Below are 22,631 nucleotides of genomic sequence, written 5' to 3'. Positions count from 1 at the left end.
CTATGGCAATATGGCATTCAAATATGGCATTCACTCTAAATGAATTTCCATTTAGAACAGAACTAACAATCCACACTGTGTATGAATTCTTAGCCCTGAGCCACACTATCCCAAGGTGACAGGAGCCGTGGTTTGCTTCATCATTTAACTGCGAAGCTCCGGACGTTCTGCCTGCTGCTCCCTGTTCTCTACTCCGCTAGGGGAAGCGGTAGAGCCAACAGCACTTTCTGAAGATAGACAGCCCTGATGGGGAGTTGTCCTGTGACCAAGGTTATGGTTAGAAGCCTTCCCATCTTCCAGCTGTGCACACAGTCACACCACAGTCCTGTCATCTTTCTGACTTTTGCAAAGTTTTCTTAACCACAGCAGGTGCCACGTCAGGCAACTCTCTAAGGCAGAGAGCTTATTAGCAGAGAGCTACGCAAAACTATAGGTTTTGGGGGTCAGCTAGCTCTGAGGAGGGACTGACATTGCTTCAACAATAAACAGAATAACCTTGGGGCAAAGTGCTTAATCTCCCCGAAGCTCAGTTTTTATATCTGCAAAATGAGACTGCTGTGAGGTTAAAACGAGGCAATGCATGTACTTGAGATAATGGCCTTGGGTTTAGCAGAGGTAAATGGCTCCATAAATCTTCTCTCAGTTATTATGATTGGGTCAAGCCAGGAAGCTGTAACCATCCTCTGGCCTCCCTGCTCCATGCCCTACCTGTGCCAACAGGCCTCCCAAGGAATGAGACTCATTAGCCACAGAACTTGGAGCACTGACCTGCCGGGGCCTGCCGTGGAATGCAGAGGCTACCCAAAGCCCCTTCACTTCCCCAGATGAGCAGTGACAACTCCGCAAGAAAGCAAGGAGTATGACTTTGGCCTTGCATGTGGCAGAGTTGCCAGGTGCACCTCTGGGGCAATGGTACAAGTGAAGAGATGAGGACTTTGGTCCAAGGAGGTGGGGATAAAGGTGGAACTGGATGTCTGCCCACCGTTTCTGATATACACCTTTCAGCTTTTTCTTTGAGTGCCAGCCTCACCTGCTGTGCACCCAGAGCCTACAGTGAGCCCTAGCTGCCAGAGCCCCTCCCAAAGCCTATCTGTGAACAGGTTCATGTGTGTGTGACATGCACCAGGCACTGAGTGAGCACAGGTCATACAGGGAGTAAGACACATGACATGTGGTCCCTACACTGTGGAACCTCCCACCTGGCAGGGAATGCAAGTACTAAACAACATGTCACAAATACTTGATGACAAGATGATAAGTGTCATGCAGCACAAGGATGGGCCGTGAAGGGAGCAGGTGATGGAGACTCCTACTATTCTGGGAGTCATAGGAGCCTGCCTGGACGAAGTGATCTGCAGGTGGAGACATGAAGGGTAAGAAAAATCCCAAGTCAGACAGGTAAGAAAAGGAGGCAAGCTGAGGTCCCGAAGGCACAGCCCAGTGTCCTTCACCCAGAAGTCCTACAGGCAGCACCTGCACTCCTAGACACAGTGACAGCTGTGGGCCTCCCATCCGCAGCCCTGCCTGGGCTCCCTGAGGTCTTCTGGTTTCCAGTGACTGAAAGAGCTTTGGTCATTAACCTGGTCTCCCTCCTTGCTTCAGCATTTCTCCAATGAGAGGTTAAACTTGACATCATCATTCTGTCCAATTAATGCTGGCAGGTGGAGCCACAGATGACACTCGGCCCTGCCTCAGTGAAAGATGGAGTGGGCCTGCCTGCACCTCAGACATTTAACATGGATTGGGAAGTAGCCAGGAGCAGAGGGCACTCACAGCCAGGGCCATGGGAGCCTGCAATATACATGCGTGCAGAGAGAGAGAGAGAGAGAGAGAGAGAAGAAGAAGAAGAAGGAGGAGGAGGAGGAGAAGGAAGAAGAGGAGGAGAAAGGCAGTAAGAAGGAAAAATACAGAAGCAAAACAAAATATAATGGCAGGCAAATGAGAAGAGTGCACACAGCTGCAGCCCGAGAGAAGCCTGGACACAGGGCACTGGACAGACCTTAATGGTCCAGTGGCCTTGAGCATGAGGATAAGCCTTGCCAGACCTTACTTTCATCATCTTCAAAAGGGAAGCTTCACAGCATCTTCCACATCCAGCTGTTAGGGCAGTGGTTAGGGCATTCCCATACAGAAGGGCCTTTCAGACTCAGCACCTGAGGACATGGGGGGGCCAGAGAGTTCTCCATAGCAAGGATGCCAGGTACACTGTGAGGATGCCAGCAGCACCCTTGGCCTCATCCTACCAGACGCCTGCAGATCCCAGCACCCACCACAGCAATAAGACATGCCTCTTGACCTTGCCAAGTGTTCCCTGGGGTCAACATCGCCTCCGCTTGTGAAACGCCAATGTGTGGCCTATACCAAGTGCAGGTGACTGGCCACGGAGCTAGGGCCTGGGTGCACAGTTACCCCTTCTGAACAGTCATAGTAGAAGTCCCAAGTAGAAGTGTGAAACTTTTCCATCAGCAGGACAGCATGTGTTGCCAGCACCTATTGCTGGATATGTGCGAGCGGAGATTAACACGCCCTGGCTGGAGAAGTTGAAGGGACATGTGTCTGCATGGAGCAGACTGCTGAAACAGGTTTTCCTGCCTCTCCTGCTCAGCTTGAAGGCAAAGGGACTCATTCGACCATAAACCTGCATCTTGCATACACTGCACCTTCACAGCTGTTACCATTGCCATGAATGACAGAGGAACTGAGGTCCAGAGAAGCTAAGTTATTAGCTCCAAGTCACTCAGCAAGTACGCATCAGGGTTTGGATCAGAATCCAGGTCTGATGGTTATCCCTACCCAGCCTCTTTCCCTACCCAAGGCAGCAGTAATGGGCAACTCCCAGGCGAACTCAGTCATCCACAGAAACTATGTGTATTATGGGACGGCAAAAAGGGTCAGTAGGAAGCAATGATGGGATTGATGAGCAATGTCTGTCATGCGCCCTGAAGTAGGAAACAGGGACACATGTTCTATGTATTTGCCATCCCCACACAGGCCCGTAAAGCTGATTCACTGATTCTGTGTCCTCCTACTTGGCATCCCCGGGAGACCATGCTGAGCTCAGGGTCCAGCTACTGTGCTGCATGACTCCTCACTCACAAGCTGAAGATCAGGCCTTCTCCCTCAGTGGAAGTTTCTACAGAGGACATCAAAGGGCTATGTTCTCCCATTGTCTTCCTGGAAAAGCAAGACATGAGCCTCGATCAAAGCCCTTTGCTAATGCCCCAGGAATCTTATTTTTGGTGAGCAACACTTTCTTTAAAAACAAAAAGGAAGAAAATGCCAAGGAAACAGGCCATTTTCTTTATTGGACTCTTATTTCCCATCCCCAAGCAGCCAAGCTCTGGTGGAAAATTTCACAACTAGATGTGCAATAAAACCTACTTAGCATATACAAAGAATGTCACAAACACCAGCTTTTCTGATTCCAAGATGCCTGAGCTCGGGAGGCCCTGCTTTCTCACACTTCGCACAGGGTACCTCGGAGGACACAGAGGGCAAAGTCAAAAGCGGGAACAATTGTTTGCATTCACTGAACTCGGCTCCAGCTGCCCAGCTGGGTTCCCTTCCCCAGCATCTCTGACATGGCCTGCATGAAGGTGACTAAACAAGTCTCACTGCCTCCACGCTCTGGTCACAAACATGATGTACCTGCTACATGCCAGTTGTCTATTCACTCAGATAAGAGTCCCTATCATGTGCCAGACCTTGGGTGTGCACTAAGAAACAAGCCCTACACACAGATGTGAACCAGACTTGCACTGAGGGGCACAGAACATTTGCTACTTTGATGACCTTGTGTCAAGTGACCAGGACACTGGTGAGGCCCTCAGTTTTCAAAGTTTATTCTCCGCACCTGGAATTTGGCCCTTGCTAGGCCTTCATCTCTCTATGCAAGCAGAGATTTGGTGAAAGACGTGAATGACTGTACAAAGAATTCCTGTAAGAATGAGGACTGGATAAAGAAAACTGGATAATGAACACACTCACCCATAGTCAGTCTACCCACCCCAAACTGTTCGTGCTGTAAGCGCCTGAATCCAAACACCCTAGGTCTAGCATCTTCTGAGGTTCCCAGTGCCTTTGGGGAAACATGTGCACCTGTTCACTTTCTGCCCTATGGGGAGGATGCAGTGCTGGATGCCTGGAAAGGCACTATCTGAATCCTCATAGCTAACCTGTGTAGGCTTCCGGGGCAGGGAGGTGGGGAGGTGCTCCTGTCCCTTCCCACTTTGTTTCAGAATTGACCTCAGACCCTATATTGCTGGGTAACTAGTATCCCTAAGCCTGGTATGGAGAGGTATTTGGTGAACATGTTAGCTGGCTGTGTGATTGAGGAACGGAGTTGAGTCCTCACTAATGTCTGTGTACCTAGGCATGTCAATAAACCTAAACAAAGGATTGACAAATGAATTCACATAAAACTAAGGTATAGCAAGATCTGGTGAAAGATGTGATTGACTGTATAAAGAATTCTTGTAAGAATGAGGATTGGATAAAGAAATAATCACATAAGTAAATGAAGGATAGGAAGGATCCCTGGGGTGGGTGAGTGACAAGTGAATGAAGGGTTTGGGGTCTCAGCAGGTGCCACATAAATGGCAGCAAATGTGACAGTGCCCATCTCTGCTGACCTCATCATTTAGTCCTGCTTGCACAAGGCCCGCCAGCCCTGGGGATTTGGGGCTTAATCAATACCCTCCCTTGCCGAGGGTGTGCCCTTGCTTTGGCGCTTTCATGCCCTGTTAGAAAAGCAGAACCACCTGCACCCCTGGGCGTAAGTCCTGGCAATTGTACCAGTCTGCCACCTCCCACAAACTGAAAAGTGTGCTCTTCCTGGTGTCCCCAGTTGCAGGTGAATAGGACCTGAGCCAAAAGCTGAGCACTGCACCAAGGCACACCATCCAAGGGCAAGGGATGGCCAACGTGTTAGTACTGAATCAACTTCATAGGCACAATCATACCAGCTGAGTAGGAAGGCATGGAATCCAAACATCCTATCTACGTTGGTCCCCTTGTTATTCTGTTTCCTTTGTAGCACTTATTTTATTCGTCTTTTTCCCTGTTTATAGGTGTGTGTGTGTGTGTGTATGTGTGTGTTGTTTGGCTTCTTCCTTCACTCACTCTAAGCTCTGTGAGGACACAGCCAGACACACAGGAAGCTCAGCAAAGATGGGTTGAAAACAAATGAAACAGATCTGGAAAGAAAGACGAGGAAACCAGCCACCAGGACGTGATCCCCTCTGTCAGCTCTGGACCTGAACCTGACTCTGTTGCCAAAGCCTTCGATGACTTTCAGCAGGCATTTCCTCCCTTGGAAGCTCAGGAGATTAAATTAGATCATCTTTAATGTTCCTCCCTCCTCTCACATACTAGGATTCTAAAACAAGAGGGAAAAAGGAGCTTTGGGTTTTTTCAAGATTCTTATCACTAATATGAAGCTAAGTGCCCTGGCTGCAATTCTTTAAAAATTGACGAGTATAAGAGGGCTGGTCCTTTAACTGGGGCTGGGACCAGGGTAAAAAAAAAAAAAAAAGTTGTCTCAGTTTGGGTCAGTGGCCCTTGGAGCCTGATGCATCCTCTCCCTCAGAGCCACAGCCCAGTGTCACATCCTGTGCCTCAGGTGGTCCATTTAAGGGTGCCCATGGAGAAAAGACTGGGAAAAGCCTCCCAGATCTCTCCACAGGTTTACCAAAAACTGGGTAAATGTTTCCTGGCCCAGTCCTGCAGATTCAGCACCAAAAATAAAGAAGGCTCCCGTCTGAGGGTCCCAGCCCTCCTCAACTCTTCCCCTCCATCCCTTGCAGCACCACCTGATCATGCCTCCAAATGCCCAAACCGCCTTGTATGCTCCAGAGAGGACTGAGGGGCTGGTTCTGATATCACCGCTCAGGTTTGTTTGAATCCTAGTTCAGCTTATCCCCTGGCTGTGTAGCCTTGGGCAAATTAATATGGCATGCTCTTACCTTAATGATGATGATGATGATGATGATAGTCTTTTAGTCCTGTGGCTTGACGTGATGATGACATATGATAATCAAGTGCTTAGGCATGTGTGGCCCCTAGCAAGGATTCTGTAGACTTAGGGCTTTGGGTGGTTGTGGTTGTGGTTGTGGTTGTGGCTATCTGTTTCGGTTTTCCCCATCTTATCTCAGTGAAATTACAACTGTGCTTCTTCAGCCACCTCTTTTCATCTTCACATTGCCTCACTGGGAGCTCAAACACCCAGAGCTGTCATCAGGAGGGGACCAGACATTCCCAAAGCTTGCTTTTGATGTTACACTCAAGCCCATCAGCCAATGTCCCTGCCCGCTCACTGCCTGGTGTCACTGAGAGAATGACACCCTTGTTTTGTGGGAAATTGTTGGTTAGGGAGGAAGCTGAGCTAAAGGGTATCAAAGAGAGGTAAAGAACAGGAATTATGACTGCCCCCAAAATGTCCCTCACTAACACCAGTAGAAGTGAACACTGGAAGATGGACAATTTCTTTACTTCCATCCCAGATGGTTGGACCACTGAGCCCGCTGGGACACTGAACCAAGCACTGATGGAATGCTTTGGTATTTCGCTCTCAAAGCTGCAGACACGCATAAGAAATATCGACGTGACCCAAGGATGTGCCAAAATGAGGGATTCCTTCCTTCTCAATCCAAGTCCATGATCAGCTCATGGTTTCACAGCAAAAGAGCAAAGCTGGACTCCACCATCTGTGCAAGCTGAATGCAGAGCCCTTGTTTTCAAGGCTCTGCTGTCTCTAGACTGTTTCTGGCCTGTTCCCATCCTGCTTTTCCCTGCGGCTCCAATTTCCTTAGCACAGGAACAACATTTCACCACGAGTCTCCGCCATAAAGGCCACTTTCCAAAGACTGAAATTCATTCAGTCTATCAGCATGGACGTGGAAATTTCTAGATGTACAGAGACTGCCTAGCTCAAGGATGCTTTTGTTGTTAAAAAAAAAAAAAATGGGCCAGGTCCCAATTTAGGATGAAAGGCAGATCGAAACACAATCTACCGTGTTCATGAGAGCATTGGCTTTGCCACTGGTCCCCCAGACCTGGCACAGACCTGGCTTGGCACCTAGGAGATGAATAAATAACTTGCAGGATCCTAAAGCAAGGTTACAAGGAAGTTTGAGTTTCTGTAACATTTAATGAAGCCCAGTGAGGGGCTCAATTATAATTATGGCCAAGTGGTTACTAGGAAGCCCAGGATTATAATTAGGGTTCTGGTGTACCCTGGAATTTCATGAAACACTAACACAGCCACCACTACCACCAGCCCAGGCTCTGCCTTGACACCCAATTCCTGCTGTGAAGGCAGCAAGTATGAGGTTGAAAGGGGCGGAGGGAGTGGCAGGAGGAGCATTTGAGCCCCAGCAAAGGACTCAGCTTAGAGGCAGAGGATTTTGTGTTAATGATCTGCAGTGTGGATCATATCTCTGCTTTTTCCCAGGAAACCAATACAAAGCACAGCTTCAGAAAAGTGCCAGGCCTCTCTTATCCCTGGAAGCCTCTGCATGCATCGGTAGTCGACAGTACAACCTGGTGTCGGGAAGGGAAGATTCCTAAACCATGTCCACACACAGGGTCAGCCCCCGCTGACTCTTCTTCACAGGGAATCGTGGCTTTGGCGGCTGACCTTTGTGCCCTAGAGATTGACTCCTTCCTTCTTCGTTCTGAGAAGGTCTGGTCACCTGCCTCTTCCCCCTACAGCAGCCTTGCATGTCTCCCATCTCATAACCAGAACAGTAGGAACCATTTCTTGAGTACTTCACGTGGGCCAGACATTACACAAAGCACTTTGTATTCATGTTCTGACTGAATCCTCACAAGAGTCTCCATCATATCTGTTATTGCCCCTTCCAGTGCGTGGGGAAACTGAGGCTCAGAGACAGTTAGTTACACTGCCAAAACTCCCGTGCATGCCAGACAGCCCCCAAGTCCATGCTCCCATATCCCTGGCTACCCTATGTTCCTCCCAGAAGCTGAAAAAGTTCACCTCTCGATTTATCTTCAACAAAAAATGCCTACAGAAAAAACCCCAAAGACACCATTTCACGTGAGTTCAACAACTCTCAAGAATCCTTCAGAATACTGTAATAACCATTAAAGAAATGGACTCTGTGGTTCAAAATCTTCCCTCAAAAAAAAAAAAAATCTGAGACCCACACAGATTGAAAAACACATTATTTCACACTTCCAAAAAAAGGATAATTCGACTTCTATGCAAACCTATTCTAAAGGCTGGGTGATAAGAAAACATTCCCCGGTTCACGTCATGAGACCAACATATTCGAAGCCAGAAAAAGACATCTTTGGCCAAGCGAAGTTTCACCTCACTAGCCAACACAGATGCAAAGATCCTGAAGTGCACAGCTAAACCCAGGAATGGATGGAAATAGAATACATCGTGGTCAAGTTGGATTTTTGCTAAGATTGGGAGCTTAGTTTCACATTAGACAATTAATTAATATAATGTATCATATTAACAAAAGAGAAAATTAGGTGACATATTCAATAGGCATAGAAAAAATGGTAAAATTCATCCTTTATACATTTTTATGAAAACTTACCACACTAGGAAAGAAGGAAACTTCCTCGGCATGATTAGTGCGAGTCCTCTAAAATCTGCAGCAAACATCACCCCCTTAATGATGAAATGCTGAATGAAGCCTTTCCCCTTCAAGTTGGAAAAAAGAATAGGATGCTCAGGATTGTGTTTCTGCTCAGTGCAACGCTGGGGCATCCCAGTAAGACAGTGCCATCCCAGCAAGGCAGGACAAGGCAGCAGAAGGTGAAGTATCGAAAAGGAAGACACAGAATCGACCTTCTTTCTAGATGATTTTTTTTGTCTATACAAAGAACTCAAAAGAATCTAGAAAAAAATGCGTTGGGAATAAATATAAGCTCATGAAGATTACCAGATATATATCGATGTAAGAAAGTCAGTTGTATTTCTATACATCAAAAATGAAATACATTTTTTAAAGATGCAATTTAAAGCAGCAGCTAAAAAAATTTAAATCGCTAGGAATAAATCCAAGAAGAGGTATGCAACACCTTCATCCAGAAATGTTTAAACTTTACTGAAAGATTTTTTAAAATTTTTATTGCAAAGTCAGATATACAGAAAGGAGGAGAAACAGAGATGAAAATCTTCCATCCATTGATTCACTCCTCAAGCGGCCGCAATGGCTAAAGCTGAGCTGATCAGAACCTAGGAACCAGGAGCCTCCTCAGGGTCTCCAATAAGGTGCAGGGTCCCAAAACTTTAGGCTTGCCTTGACTGCTTTCCCAGGCCACAAGCAGGGAGCTGGATGGGAAGCGAGACCACCAGAACTAGCACCAGCACCCATATGAGATCCCAGTGCATGCAAAGTGAGGACTTCAGCTACTAGGCTATGGCACCAGGCCCTATTAAAAAATATTGTTACGATTTGAATAGATTTGGCTTCCCAAACTCATGTATACATTTAAACTTCAAAGCTTATGTTATGGGGTTACGTTAATAAATATACTTACAAGCTTATGTTATGGTACGTTATGCCCCAAACATAGATTAGGGAGTAGGCCTGATCCAGCTTGGGTGCCTGAAGCTGAGTCCTTCGGACTAGGCTGCCAGCATGGAGCCCCACGGTGGGCTCGCAATGGCTGCATCAGGAGAGGTCACACAGCGGGTAGAGGAAGAGCTGGTGCCCCCTGTGCCTTCTCGCTGCTTCCTGCCTCCACCATCAGATGCCCACTGCGGCAGGGCCTCCTGTTCTCGGGCAGTAAATGTCCAGACTACAAGCTAAAACAAGCCTCCCTCCTCATCTGAGTTTCCTTCTCTGACTATTTTGGACATTAAACACCTAAAATAAATGAAGATTTCTACCATGTTCTTGGAAGACTCGCTACCATAAAGATGCTGAATCTGCCCAGATTTATCCAGGAAATCCAGTCATAAGTATTTGTTCACTCTTATGGAACTCAGAAGGTGACTCTAAAATTTCAAATGGAAGAACAGAAAGTCATGAACTGAGATCCTTCTAACAAAGATGAGGATGAAATTTGGCCGGGGTAAAAGCGAGACTTACCTGTTCAGACATCCAATTTTATTTTAAACCTATAGTCATTCAGATGGTATGACCCAAGCACAGAAATTCTATTGAACCAAGAGAACATTCTGGACAACCCAGAAACAGTCACCGTGCAGAAGCCTGTTTTATGACAGAGCAGGCTTTGAAGATCAGATGGAGAGGATGAACTATGGCGCTGGACTAATTGGGTATCCATGTGGAACAAAATGAAATTGGATTCCCCCCTTGTCAAAAATCAATTCCAGGTGGATTAAAGACTTAAATGTGAAAGGCAAAACTATAAACTCTTAGAAGACAATATAGAAGTATATCGGTGTGACCTTGTTGGAGGGAGGATCTTTTATTTATTCAAGATTCTTTTTGAAGTGTGAGCCATAAGGAAATGTATTTCAAAATGCACAAGATAAAGAATTTAGTTCTTCAAAAAAACACCACAGATACCACACAAATAACTCATATCCAAAAACTATTAGAACCTCTTAACTTTAGAAAAGTAAATAAATAACCTGAAGAGGGAGAACGGGGGAGGACCCAGGGCACGAAGAGCATCTCATTCAGCAAGAACGGCCCATGAACACTTAAGAAGCTCAGGCTCTTTGCCATTCAAAGAAATTAATTGTTAAACCACAATAAGGTAGCATTTGACACCCACTAGATAGACCAGTATTGAAAAGCCATGTACTACCATGTGCAGGTAAGATTGTGGGGTAGCAGGGACTGTCATTTGCTGCAGGTGCAAGAGGACATTGTTACGATGTTACTATGGGAAACAGTCTGCCTAATAAAGCAGTACAGGCTCTTTCCCTGTGGCCCATCAATCCCACTGTTAGGCATATCCTGGAGAAACTCCCGGCATGTACACAAGGGAATGTACAAGGCTGGTCAGAACAGCCCCACACTGAAAACTGCCCAAATAACACATGATAGAATGCCTGCACGGTAGTGTATTCACGCAATCAAATCTGATGCTGCAACAAAAATAAGCCACACACTCACACAGAAGCTTAATGCCAAGTGAAAGATGCCAGTCACAGAAGACAGTGTTATGTCTGCTCAGAAATGTTCAAAGACAGGCAAAACTCAGTAACTGTTTAGGAAGGTATGCCAAGGTGGGATAAACTATTTAGTAAAGCTCTGTGATGATTTACAGATATCAGGGCTGTGCTGCCTCTGGGAGTTGGGAGAGGTGATGGCGGAAGACAGGCAGAGCCTAGGAGGGCAGCAGCCAATGGCTGCTTTTGATTCTGTTTCTGAAGTTGGGTGGTGTGTATCCTAGATCATACTATTCTTAAAGTGTCACATAAAATGACATACTTACTTGTATGTTTCATGGACCTATAATGTGAAGATTTAACAGCAAAGGAAAAGAAGAGGTAGGAAGCCATGAGACGGGACTGAGAAGGTCTGGGCAACTGAAGCAGCCACAGTGGCCTGCTCACAAGCTAAGAAGTGAGCGGTTAAGATGTCCCCGGACCCATCCTCGAGTGTTGGGGTCCACTTGCAGCTCCACCTGCTCCTCTGCGTCCTGGCAGACCTGGGCGGACAGCACTGATGACTCAAGTGGGAGACCTGGATTGAGCTCACAGCTCCTGGCTTCAGTGTGGATCAGCCACGCCTGTTGCAGGCATTTGGGGGAGTGAATGAGCTAATGGGAACTTTCTCTCTCATTCTGCCTCTCAAAGAAATAGACTAAAACTAACTTGAAAATCAAAGGCTGTGGAGGACAGTGAAGGAGGAGAGTAGCAGGCAGCAGCCAGGTCACAGAGGATGTGTTAGGCCTCAGTGAGGATTCGAGCGTGAGTGAATCTGCAGACTCTACCCATTGCGGAGATTCTATTTTTTTATTTTAAGAGGGACCTGCCAACCACATCAGGCAGTATTTTGGCTTGCAGGACAAACAGCCCAGGACTTGCAGGTGAGGCTGGCTCTGAGATGGGCACAGGTGGAGAAGGACCGAGTGGTTGGGCAGCAGCAGTTACAGTGCTGGTGGCACTCATCTCTTCTGGGCCAGATTCCACCTGGCCTTGGACTTCATCTGTATTACAGAGGATGCCTGACAGAGACCATGACCCTCCTAGCTACGAATGCACAAACAACAGAATGCTCAAGTTGGCCGGCTGGGTATATCTGCCCCTGATGGCCACAGTGCAATCCACAAGTTTGCTCTTCTTCAGAAAAGGCTTTGAGCTTCAGGTTCTTATTCCTGGTGTCAGCATGACCCCCAGGTGCGGGCCTCCTCCAGGAAATTGTATCTTCTCTGAGTGAATTGGGTGTAATGACAATGGCGCCTCTATATAAATGAGCACTGCCTTTATAGCAAGTGAGAATGAAACAGCCCATGGAGATCACTGCAAACCTCTCCTTGGGGCTCCCCAGGCGTCGTGAGCTTCCACACCCCTGTGCTTACATAATTACAGGTTTAACTGCCTTCCTGGTACAAAGCTGCGAGTCCCACACAGGGATGGGGCGTGCTGTGTCTTGCTTAATGCACTAACTCCAATGCCTTGTACAGTGACAAGACCCCAACACAGTCCACATGTTGTAATTACTGAATGTGACTGAAGACTTTTTTTTTTAAAAGATTTATTTTATTTTATTACAAAGTCAGATATACAGAGAGGAGGAGAGACAGAGAGGAAGATCTTCCGTCTGATGATTCACTCCCCAAGTGAGCCACAACGGCCGGTGCGCGCCAATCCGAAGCCGGGAACCTGGAACCTCTTCCGGGTCTCCCACGTGGGTGCAGGGTCCCAAAGCTTTGGGCCATCCTCGACTGCTTTCCCAGGCCACAAGCAGGGAGCTGGATGGGAAGTGGAGCTGCCGGGATTAGAACCGGCACCCATATGGGATCCCGGGGCATTCAAGGTGAGGACTTTAGCTGCTAGGCCATGCCGCTGGGCCCTACTGAAGACTTTTATAAGCTCTGGGCTGGGGTTGAGGGAGCTTTTAACTTGGTAAGTCAGATGATCGACTGCAGATTAACCTGTATCGGTGGATGCAGAAGCCACCATAAAATACCTTATTGTCTCTCGAATTCTGGCACCCCTGAGGGAGCACTCTGTGGGATCCAGGCCTTTCTTAGCTCCTGGCAGTATCAAAGTACAAAACCACCCTCCTCCCATGTCCACCAAGTCCCCTAGAGGCAACACGTAGCCCAGTGCCACAGCATGGATTAGGAAACAAAGAGTAAACTTACATTCCAGAAAGCCAGGAGGACTTTCTTCTAGAAGAGATAAGCGGTCCTGCCTCTAGTCTGAGACCACACAGGACTGCCCCATCCACCCTCTCCCCACCCTGCAGAGAAATTCATCTACCAGCAGATCAAAATCAGTGACGTTTATTGGACACTTAAAATGTGCCAGGCCCTGTGTGAAATCATTTAAATAGATTATCTTACTCCTAATAACTCTATGAGTGAGCAATAGCAGTACTGCCCTGGTTTTGAGAAATGATGAAGCCACAGGCCCGAGTACCGGGTCAGAGGGCCCCTCCCGAGATTCCTGAGAGCCAGCTGCCTCCTCCAAGCCCACGGGGCTGCTGGCAAAAGCAACAGCAACTGCCACAACTTTGCAAACTCCGCACCAGGCTACATTCCCACTTCCTCCTCTACCACCTGAAGACCTAGAAAACACCCAGAGACCACACCGCTGTGGTTTCTTCAGTGGCTGATAAAGACTTATTGCCAATGAGTCATTTCCTTCAAAAGGGAGGGGGAAACATGTTTAGATTTTAGCAGAAATGCTCACCTCCATCCCAGACTCACACCCAAACCCACTCCCTGTTCTTACTCAGCACCCCAAGCCCTGTGCCAGGAAGCACATCTCAGACAGAGCTCAGCACTAGCTACATCAGCCTCCAGTGGCACAGGCACCTAAAGTCACACTCGGCCCTCAGGAAAGGGGACAGGGACTAGGCCTGTGCCCTTAGCAAGGCTGGGCCTCTTGTTTCCCATCCAGTGACAGGAGCCAACCTGCCTCCTCAGACGTTAGCCATCTCTGGTGTCCTCATTTACCGGGTGGGGCCTTCCCTGTCTCGTTTGGTCCGCCCTCCTTCCCACCCAGTTTCTTTCCTCCCTGTCTTTATCTAACTTGCTCTTTTCCTTGCTCCCCCAGTCACTCGTCACGCCTTCATCCATTTTGTCTTTTCCTTACTGGTTCTCTGGCCTGGAGGCCCGCACTCCCAGTCTGTCTCTCTTCTGACTGGCTTCCTTGCCATGAAAATCCCTTGCTCTCTGTCCACTATTGAGCTGAGCCATTTGCATGTCCTTCCCTGACCCGTTCCAAAATTGGAGCTGATTCCACTTGGAGGTTTCCTGACAATTAGGTGATGTGCAATAACATTTGTTTGCTTAACAACTTATTGCGGTTTAATTACATACAATAAAGGTCAACCACTTTAAGTATTCAATTCACTGACCTGGCAGATAGATACGGAGTGTACTTGCTATTAAAATCAGGACAGAGGACATTTACACCACCTCAGAGAGTTTTCTTGTGTCCCTTTGCAGTTAATCCTCTCCCCATCCAAGCTCTTGGCAATCCTTAATCTATTTTTACATTACCATAGTTCTGGATTTGGGGAAGGGTTCAGTTTTATATAAATGGCCTTGTAAAGTATATAGTCTTTTGTGTCTATTTACTATGGATGATATTATTGAAACTCATTCATATCATTGAATGCATTCCTAAGGAGTATTCCACTGTGGTCATATCACCATGTACTGCCTTGCCAATTGACTGGCTTTTAGGTTGTTTCCAGTCTTAAGACTGAATACAATTGCTACAAACATCCACATACAAGTCATTGTATGGCCATATGGTTCTAGTTCTCTTGGACTGTTGAGTTATATGCTACATATTTGTTTAAAAGAATTCATCAACCTATTTTCCAACGTAGCTGTAGCATTTTGTATCCCAACCACAAGTGTATCAGAACTCCAGTTGCTCCACATTCTCCCCAACACATGGTGTGCGTAGTGTTTTTCATTTTTGCCATTTTCCGAGATGTATGGTAGCATCTCATGGGGACTTGTGTTTTCCCTGATCATGACTGATGTTGACCCTGTTTCATGTGTTTTCTGGCTATTCTGTGTAGCCAATTTTGTGGTGTCCTTTGCCCATTTTCACTAGATTGTTTTTATCCTTGTGACATGATAGTTTCCTGGGTGGGTGTGTCTCTCTCCTCCCTCCTTTCTCCTGCTGTCACTCTGGACCATCTTTCCTGTTTGACTCCACGTGTGCTCAGGGTCGTCTTCCATCTGCTCTCCTTTGCCTCCTTCCTCCTGGTCTGCATGTTCTCCCTTTTCTTTTCCTCCAGAATACATCAAAAAAGAAAGCCTAAAAACCCATCCCAATTTAGAAATGGCTCCACCACAAGCCCACCAACTTCTGTTCTGGCCCGGGTCAGTGTTCCAGATAGGAGAAAAGACCCCCCCCTTCCCAGATGAAGGGGCAGAGAAGTAAAAAGATAGAGCCTGGTATAATGGGGAGCTGGCTTTTCATGCCAGCACCTCGCTGTGCCCTAAGTGATTAATGGTGTTTATGCATAGAAGTGCTTTTTATTCAAACACAACACTGGAAAATGGGGAGCAGTAAATGAAACTGGTCCGGCTTAGCAGCAGCACAGCAGCCTCCCAAAATGTAAGATAGGTTGTGTGTAACAAGGTGCTTCCCAGGCACATCTCCTGAGCTCAGAAGGGGTTACTCTGCCCAATCCCAAGGAAGGTGCAGCTCAGCCCTAACCCCGCTCCTTTTCATGTCTGTTTGCAGGAACCAGGGTAATGACATTTGATTACTAACTCAGAACACTTGATGAAATATAATACCTTGGATGGGTGATTACAGAATGACTTTTAAGAGCTTTATTGAGATATAATTCACCTACCATACAATTTACCCACCTAAAGGGTACAATTCTGTGGTTTTTAGTTTGTACACAGGTAAATGCAGCTGTAACTGGAATTTTCTGACAATTATCACTTTCAAAAAAAAAAGCCATATCATCCCCATATTCCTCTGTCCCCTCAACCATGGAAACTACTGATTTTCTTTCTGTGTCTAGAGTTAACCAATTCTAGACAATTCACATAAACGAAATCAAATAGCGTATAATGTTTTGTGTCTGGTTTCTTTCATTTAGTAAGATGTATGGAAGGTTCATCACATTTCTGATATGTATCAACATTTCATTCTTCTTATGGCTGGGTAATATCCCATAGTACAGGATATTCCAGATTTTTATTCATTCCTAGGCTGATAGGCATTTGGGTTGTTTATACCTTTTGCTGTTAATAGCACCACTGTCAATATTCATCTGCAAGTTTTTGTGTATATGTACACCTGCATTCTCCTTATGTATCTACTATATATCCAAGTACTATAGATCCAACTACTAGATCTTCTATAGATCCTGTGCTAAATCATTAGAGGAATTGTAGACTATTTTCCAAAGGAGCTATATCATTTTACATTGCAACCAACAATGTGTGAGATTTTCAATTTTTCTACCTTTAGTCCAAAGCATATTATTTGACCAGAATGCTTTTTTGATCCTGCAAACAGATCCTCAAAATGTCACAAATAGTCCTATGTTCACAATCACACACGTCTACATAATCACTGGCACGTTTACACAAAACTATACAGTTATGCATATACCCCTGGCTTGAGTTCACATATAGAGAATCTTATGTAAACATTTGCAATTATGTTAACAATTGTGTATATGTAAGTCACATGCAGCATGCTCATGTATCAGTTCATGGATCATATACATGAATATAATCATATGTACAGTAGATCCATGCCATCACACATGTACATACAATTTTCATAGCTTCTAAGCAAACATACCCATTTGTACATAGAACCAGAGACGCATGCACTCAGTAATGTATGCATACTTACACAAAACAGCTGCACAAATGACACTTGCACTTACACATGAACAGTTATTACGGGTGAATAACTGAAAACAAGTGGAATGTATTCTATTCTGGATGCTACAGAAATGATTAAGGTTTCATTAATCCTTGGTGAGCTAGGTAGAGAGACCTTTTCATTCACACATTGATTTGCTCTTTAGGCTGCAAATACATTGAACACACATGAAAATACAATGACAAACAAGACTGCTATGGTAAGTGTAGTGGGGCAGGTGGTCCGTAAGTAAACAAAAACACAATCACATTATAGGGGACCAAGAACGAAAAAAGCAAGGCAATCTGTTGGATCACAGGCAAAGTCTTAGGTTGGTAGGCAACAGTTTGGGGGAATTTTCATCATTGTTGTTCCCTCTTTTATCTTGAAAAAGGGACAGGGATTTGGATCTATCTTCTGTAAGTCACTGGATAAGTTGCCGCGTGTGTGTGTGTGTGTGTGTAAGATAAGGAGAGAGAGAGAGAGCAAGAGAGAGAGAGACCAGTAGTCAGTAAGAATATGGGCTCACAGCCTAAATTCCCTCCTTGGCTGAAAGTTTTCCTTGTCTCATATTAGTTGTGTGACCTTTTCCCCCCTCCATATCTCAGATTTGCACCCCCTCAAAAAAAAAAAAAAAGACATGCAGATTACAATAGTTCCTGTAATAAGGATTCAGTCAACTGATACTTTAAAAGCTCTCAGAACCACGTGGCAGGCACTGTGTTCTGAATCCATATTAGCCATCCTACCATTTTCTGAAAGCAAGTTTTCCTAGCGGGAGAGAGTGCCCTTGAGAGATGGGAGGGGTGGGCTGGCAAGCCTGGCAGTGCCCTGTTGACTGCAAATTGGACAGCTCTTCCTAAGCAGCATGTAGGAACGCAGCTCTGGCACTCTCCCCCAGCAGGACATGCATTACTCTGTCACTGCCCTGTTCTGCCCACAGCCACACACCACAGAGAAGAGGCATGGTGGGTGGCGCTGGGTGTGGCTCTTGATTTTCAGCTGTATCAGGCCTTTCTGCAGCAGCCCTGTTTACCATGGGCCTGACTTGTGCCATTCACTGGTTGTGCTTGTCTTTTTTTGTCTGTGTGTCTGTGCAGGTCAGCACTTACCACTCCATGCCTGGTTCCCCGGGGCATTCCACAGCCATGGTCGGTCAACCTGGCTCCCAGCAACACCTCCCAGCCAACCTGTGAGTAAAAACTCAGCCCTTCCCCCAACACCCTGGCACAGGGCTCTGCCTTGTCAATCCCCTGCCATTGAGCTTCCTCGTTACCACACCATCTGACGCAAGGCAACAACTCCCCTTCTCTCTCTCTCTCTTTCTCTCTCTCTCTCTCATACACACACACACACGCATGCGCGCACGCACTCACACACACACACATACACACACTAGCAGGCCACACCAGGGTAGCTCATCATTTTACAAAAGTAGAAAGACACTGGGAAATAGAAGTTGCTTCATCTCTGGGAGATCAGGGCTGAGTGATCTCTATTGTCAGCCTTTAGATTCAAAATTCCAGGTCATAAATAGATGTTGCTTTAGTAATCAGCAAAAAAAAAAATACAGTGTTTTAGGTAAGAAAGAAAAGAACATGTAGATGAGAGCACTTGCCTGGTACTGAGTCGTTCGATTAGCAGGCTGAAAGATCTGCTAATGTCTAACCTGAGGGCCGGGCACTGGTGACCTCTCAATAAGGCAAGCTCAAGTGGCATATTTAATTACATTTTTAGGCACACAGACATACTCACTATTCCCTTTTATTTTCACCCTGACATTCCTGGGCCCTACCTGCCCGACGCCAGGGTGTGGAATTCAGAATAAGTCCAGTTAGGGCTCTGTGCTAATCCAAGAACATTTATGCAATGTTGCAAGCCCATTCTACTCCAGCTACTGTGAAGCCAGGATTCCATTGTGTGTGTCCAACCTCCCACACCCACACCAGCAAAAGAAAAAAGACTTTACGCTGCCTCCTGCTTCTCAATGTCCTTTTCATTGCTTGTAGTGAGCAAGCTGCTCAGGCCACTCCTGGGTGTCCAACCTGTCCCTCTCTCAGGAGAGTGCATGAGAGAAGGTTCTCTGCTGACCTCGCTTTTCCCTGAACCTTGCTGGCCACAGACAAAGAAACAGCCTGAGAAAAGCCTTCCTTTCTAGGGCTGACACCCAACCCTGCCTCTGCTTCTTCCTAGTTGGAGTTTCCATGGTGGCCTACATTTGTGATTTGCACCTGAGTCAGGCTGGCTGCGAGGAGGGGGAGGGAGGTGAACAAGACAAGGAGTGGCTGCCTTGGCTGCCTCCCTTGTTCTTTCAACCAGATGCTTCACTGTTACACGCCCTACATGACAAAGCTTCCATTTTGCACAGGCTTTTGTTGCTGACCACTGGGTTGCTGGGCTCTCGGAGAGTCTACCTCCTTCTGCCAGGCATCTTCACCTGCTTCCCTCACTAGTTTCTTTTGTTCCCCCAGGTTTGTAGCCATGCACTCATACTCGGCCCATGGACCTGAGGAGCTGGACCTGCAGAAGGGAGAAGGTGTCAGGGTCCTGGGGAAGTACCAGGACGGCTGGCTGAGGGGCATCTCCCTGGTCACCGGGCGCGTGGGCATCTTCCCCAACCATTACGTCATCCCTATTTTCAGGTGTGTCTCCTCTTGTGTCAGGCCCTGGAGGTTGGATCACGCTGGGCCAGGAGCCATGTGGGGTAGAACTGATGGAGGACTCAAGGCCCTTTGAGCAGCTTTGACCCCAGCACTTTCTCATTTAAGAAAATGTAACAAAAGGGGTTGCTCTTCTCGAGTTCTTCACAGTTATATGCATGTCATGTCTTTCAATTCATTTGCTTTGCCCAAGATTACTACATAGTAGATAGTATTTTATAGATGAGGAGACATGACATAATTAAGCCATTCACTCCAGAAAGAAATTTTAGGTTTTCTTCTACACAGATCCCAGAAGTCAACTTCACATCACTGACACTGTCTAGTGTGACCTCACTGGAACATCAATAAACTTTTCAGGAGGCCAGACCAAGAAGCAAAGTTTCCATGAACTCCAACCTCTACCTGAAGATCAAATATTAGCTACCTGCAGGCTATCCTTCTTCATAGCTTCTCCCAACACCTTTCAGTCAGTGGTAGACATTCAATTTCCAAGACCTATAGCTTATCCTGCCACCCCACACACCCACCTCTGCCCCCATCAGCCCAAGCAGAGCCATAAGGCAGTGGAGCCATTACAACACACATCAAAAGCTACCTTTATGACATACCACAGGGTCACAACTCCAAGGAGAGGGACCGTGACACGTCCACCTCGGGGCCCCTCATTAAGGCAGGGCACTGTGTCCGGAGGAGGGCAGCAAGGATGGTAAGGAGACCACAAATGAAATAATTTGGGAAATGATTAAGAAACTAGGTTTTGTTTGTTTTTTTTTTTTTCCATCTGTAAGTAGACAAGGGTGAGAGGCATTGGAACAGACCCTGTGGGGTTGGAAGGGGATTTGTTGTAGAAAGGGGCAGTGGGGTGAATCTGAAGATACAGCTCAGAAGGTTTGGGTTCCACAAAACGCTGCATTTTCTAACCCATAGGCATTTCCAGCCAGAATGGCTGGTGAGGTGGTAGAATCCCTTTCTAGGAATCTGGTTTCTTACAGATTCACAGTGGTGGAGAAAGATTTCCTCACATGGCAGGAAGTACAGATATAAACAGGTGTACTTCAAACTTTTCATGGAACTCTGGAATTTAAAGACAAGTTTATATTGGGGCGAATGTCTTGGCACAGTGGGTTAAGCCACAGCTTACTTCACTGGCATCCCTTATCAGAGTGAAGTCCCAGCTACTCCACTTCCAGTCTAGCTCCTTGGTAACACGTGTGGGAAGGTAGAAAGGATGGCCCAGATGCGTAAGTTCCTCTTACATATTTGGAAGCCCCAAATACTGTTCCTGGCTCCTGGAGGCTTCAGCCTGGCCCAGCCCCTGCTATTGTAAGCTTTTGGGGAGTGTGTCAATAGACGAAAGATGCTTGTTACTCTCTGCAATTCTGCCTTTCGGACAAATTTTTAAAAACAGTATATTTTTGTGCAAAAATTCAGGAATAGTTTTCTTATATACTTCATGAATTTTCTGAAGACCACTCACATGCAAAGATCAAATTTTTATACCAAAGTACACTTTTGTGTACTATGGTGTGTTAAGGACATGGATTAGGAAGAAAAATCAGAAAGGTGATAGAATCTGGATGGAGTGGTTAAGGTTTTAGACACACTGGTCATCCGTGGCATTACCAAGAATCTGGAAGGAATCACATAGTCTTGAGGGAAATGTTGTCCCCAGGGCAAAGGAACTGCAGTGTGAAGGCCCTGGTATAGGAATGTGTCTGACTTGAAGGCCAGTAGGATTTGATTATAGCAAATAAAGTGGAGATTCATAGATGACATCAGAATCAAGAGGATTGAGGGAAGATCCTACCTAATGTTCCAGATCATAACCAGATTGACAGTTTTGCACTAAACAGTGACATGATCCAACTTAAGTTTAACCAGAATTACTCTAGTTGTTGGACTGAGTATAAGCCATAAACTAGGGAAGAAAAGGTAAAAACAGAAAAACTAGTTAAGAGGATATTGTAATGATCTTTGGAAGAAGTGATAGTGAACTGAACTAGGATGGTGGTAGAAGGTGTTAGGTTCTGACACAGCCTGCAGTTCGATACAACAGGATTTTCTAAATGATCAACTACTGGGTACGAAAGAATAGAGAATTCAAGGTGAGTCCAAGATTTATTTTGAGTATCTAGATGACAGAGCTACCTTTTACTGAAATGGTAACTATGAAAACCCCGAGAAGAGGGGAACATGCGAGGTATGAGGGGAAATAAAAGCTGAGGGTGCCGCAGGTAAGTTGGAGATTCCTCTTTGTCATCAGGTAGAGAAGTTCATGACTATCCGAGTACACAGGTGCAGCATTTGAGAGAGCTCTGAACTTGACATGATGTTTAAAGCCCAGAGATGAGATGAGATCACCTCTCTTAGAATCAGTTGTATCCACAGACTTATCAGAAACTAAAACCTTCAAGCAATGACAGGAATGACCCAGTATGTAAATGATGACTACAGTCAGGAGTGGTGGTGGGAGCCAGAGTCTGACAATCTGGGGCAAAGCTGGGAAGTACTGCGGAAGGTAGAGAAAGGTCTAGAATTGACAGAAGCAAGAGAACCCATCTGGTCTCATGAGAATCTCCTCCTGTGGATTCCAACTTGAATTCTCAGGTAGGGCGTTTGCTTAGACATTACACCTTAGCCCAAACTCCTGGTTTTCAAAGAACCGTTAGTATAAAGATGGACCATATATTTTACCATTCAAACTAACATATTTTTAAGCAGGAGTGAACTGAAACTGTCCCAGAGAAACCAGGACATGTGATCACTCTAACAGCAACATAGAGAATTCCATTCCAATGGGGGGGGGGCCTTAGGGTAGGGTACTCTTAAAAAGGAAAGGTGGAATTAAAAGACAAGTTTATTTTGTAAACTTTCTGTAATGAAAAAAAGGAAACCCATGCATGGTTCCTGTATTACATACATTTTCCATGAATCCTTTCAAGATCCCTTCTTTCCATGAATTTCAAAGTTTTGTG

At 46.1% G+C, this 22,631-nt stretch overlaps 1 protein-coding gene across 2 annotated transcripts in view; it reads left to right on the top strand.

Moving 5' to 3' along the window:
• SH3RF2 (SH3 domain containing ring finger 2) overlaps nt 1–22,631 on the top strand; it is a 108,847-nt gene that overhangs the window by 74,962 nt on the left and 11,254 nt on the right. For both annotated transcript variants that reach the window (XM_058677378.1, XM_004586519.4), the window contains exons 5-6: nt 18,094–18,185; nt 19,465–19,635. In XM_058677378.1, the coding sequence (XP_058533361.1) occupies nt 18,094–18,185; nt 19,465–19,635 (263 nt within the window). The remainder of the gene's footprint in view (nt 1–18,093; nt 18,186–19,464; nt 19,636–22,631) is intronic.

Source organism: Ochotona princeps, chromosome 19 (assembly GCF_030435755.1).
Source record: "Ochotona princeps isolate mOchPri1 chromosome 19, mOchPri1.hap1, whole genome shotgun sequence".
NCBI classification, from domain to species: Eukaryota; Metazoa; Chordata; class Mammalia; order Lagomorpha; family Ochotonidae; genus Ochotona; species Ochotona princeps.
Note: the sequence above shows the minus strand (reverse complement) of the source record. Positions and strands in the feature narration are given on the sequence as shown.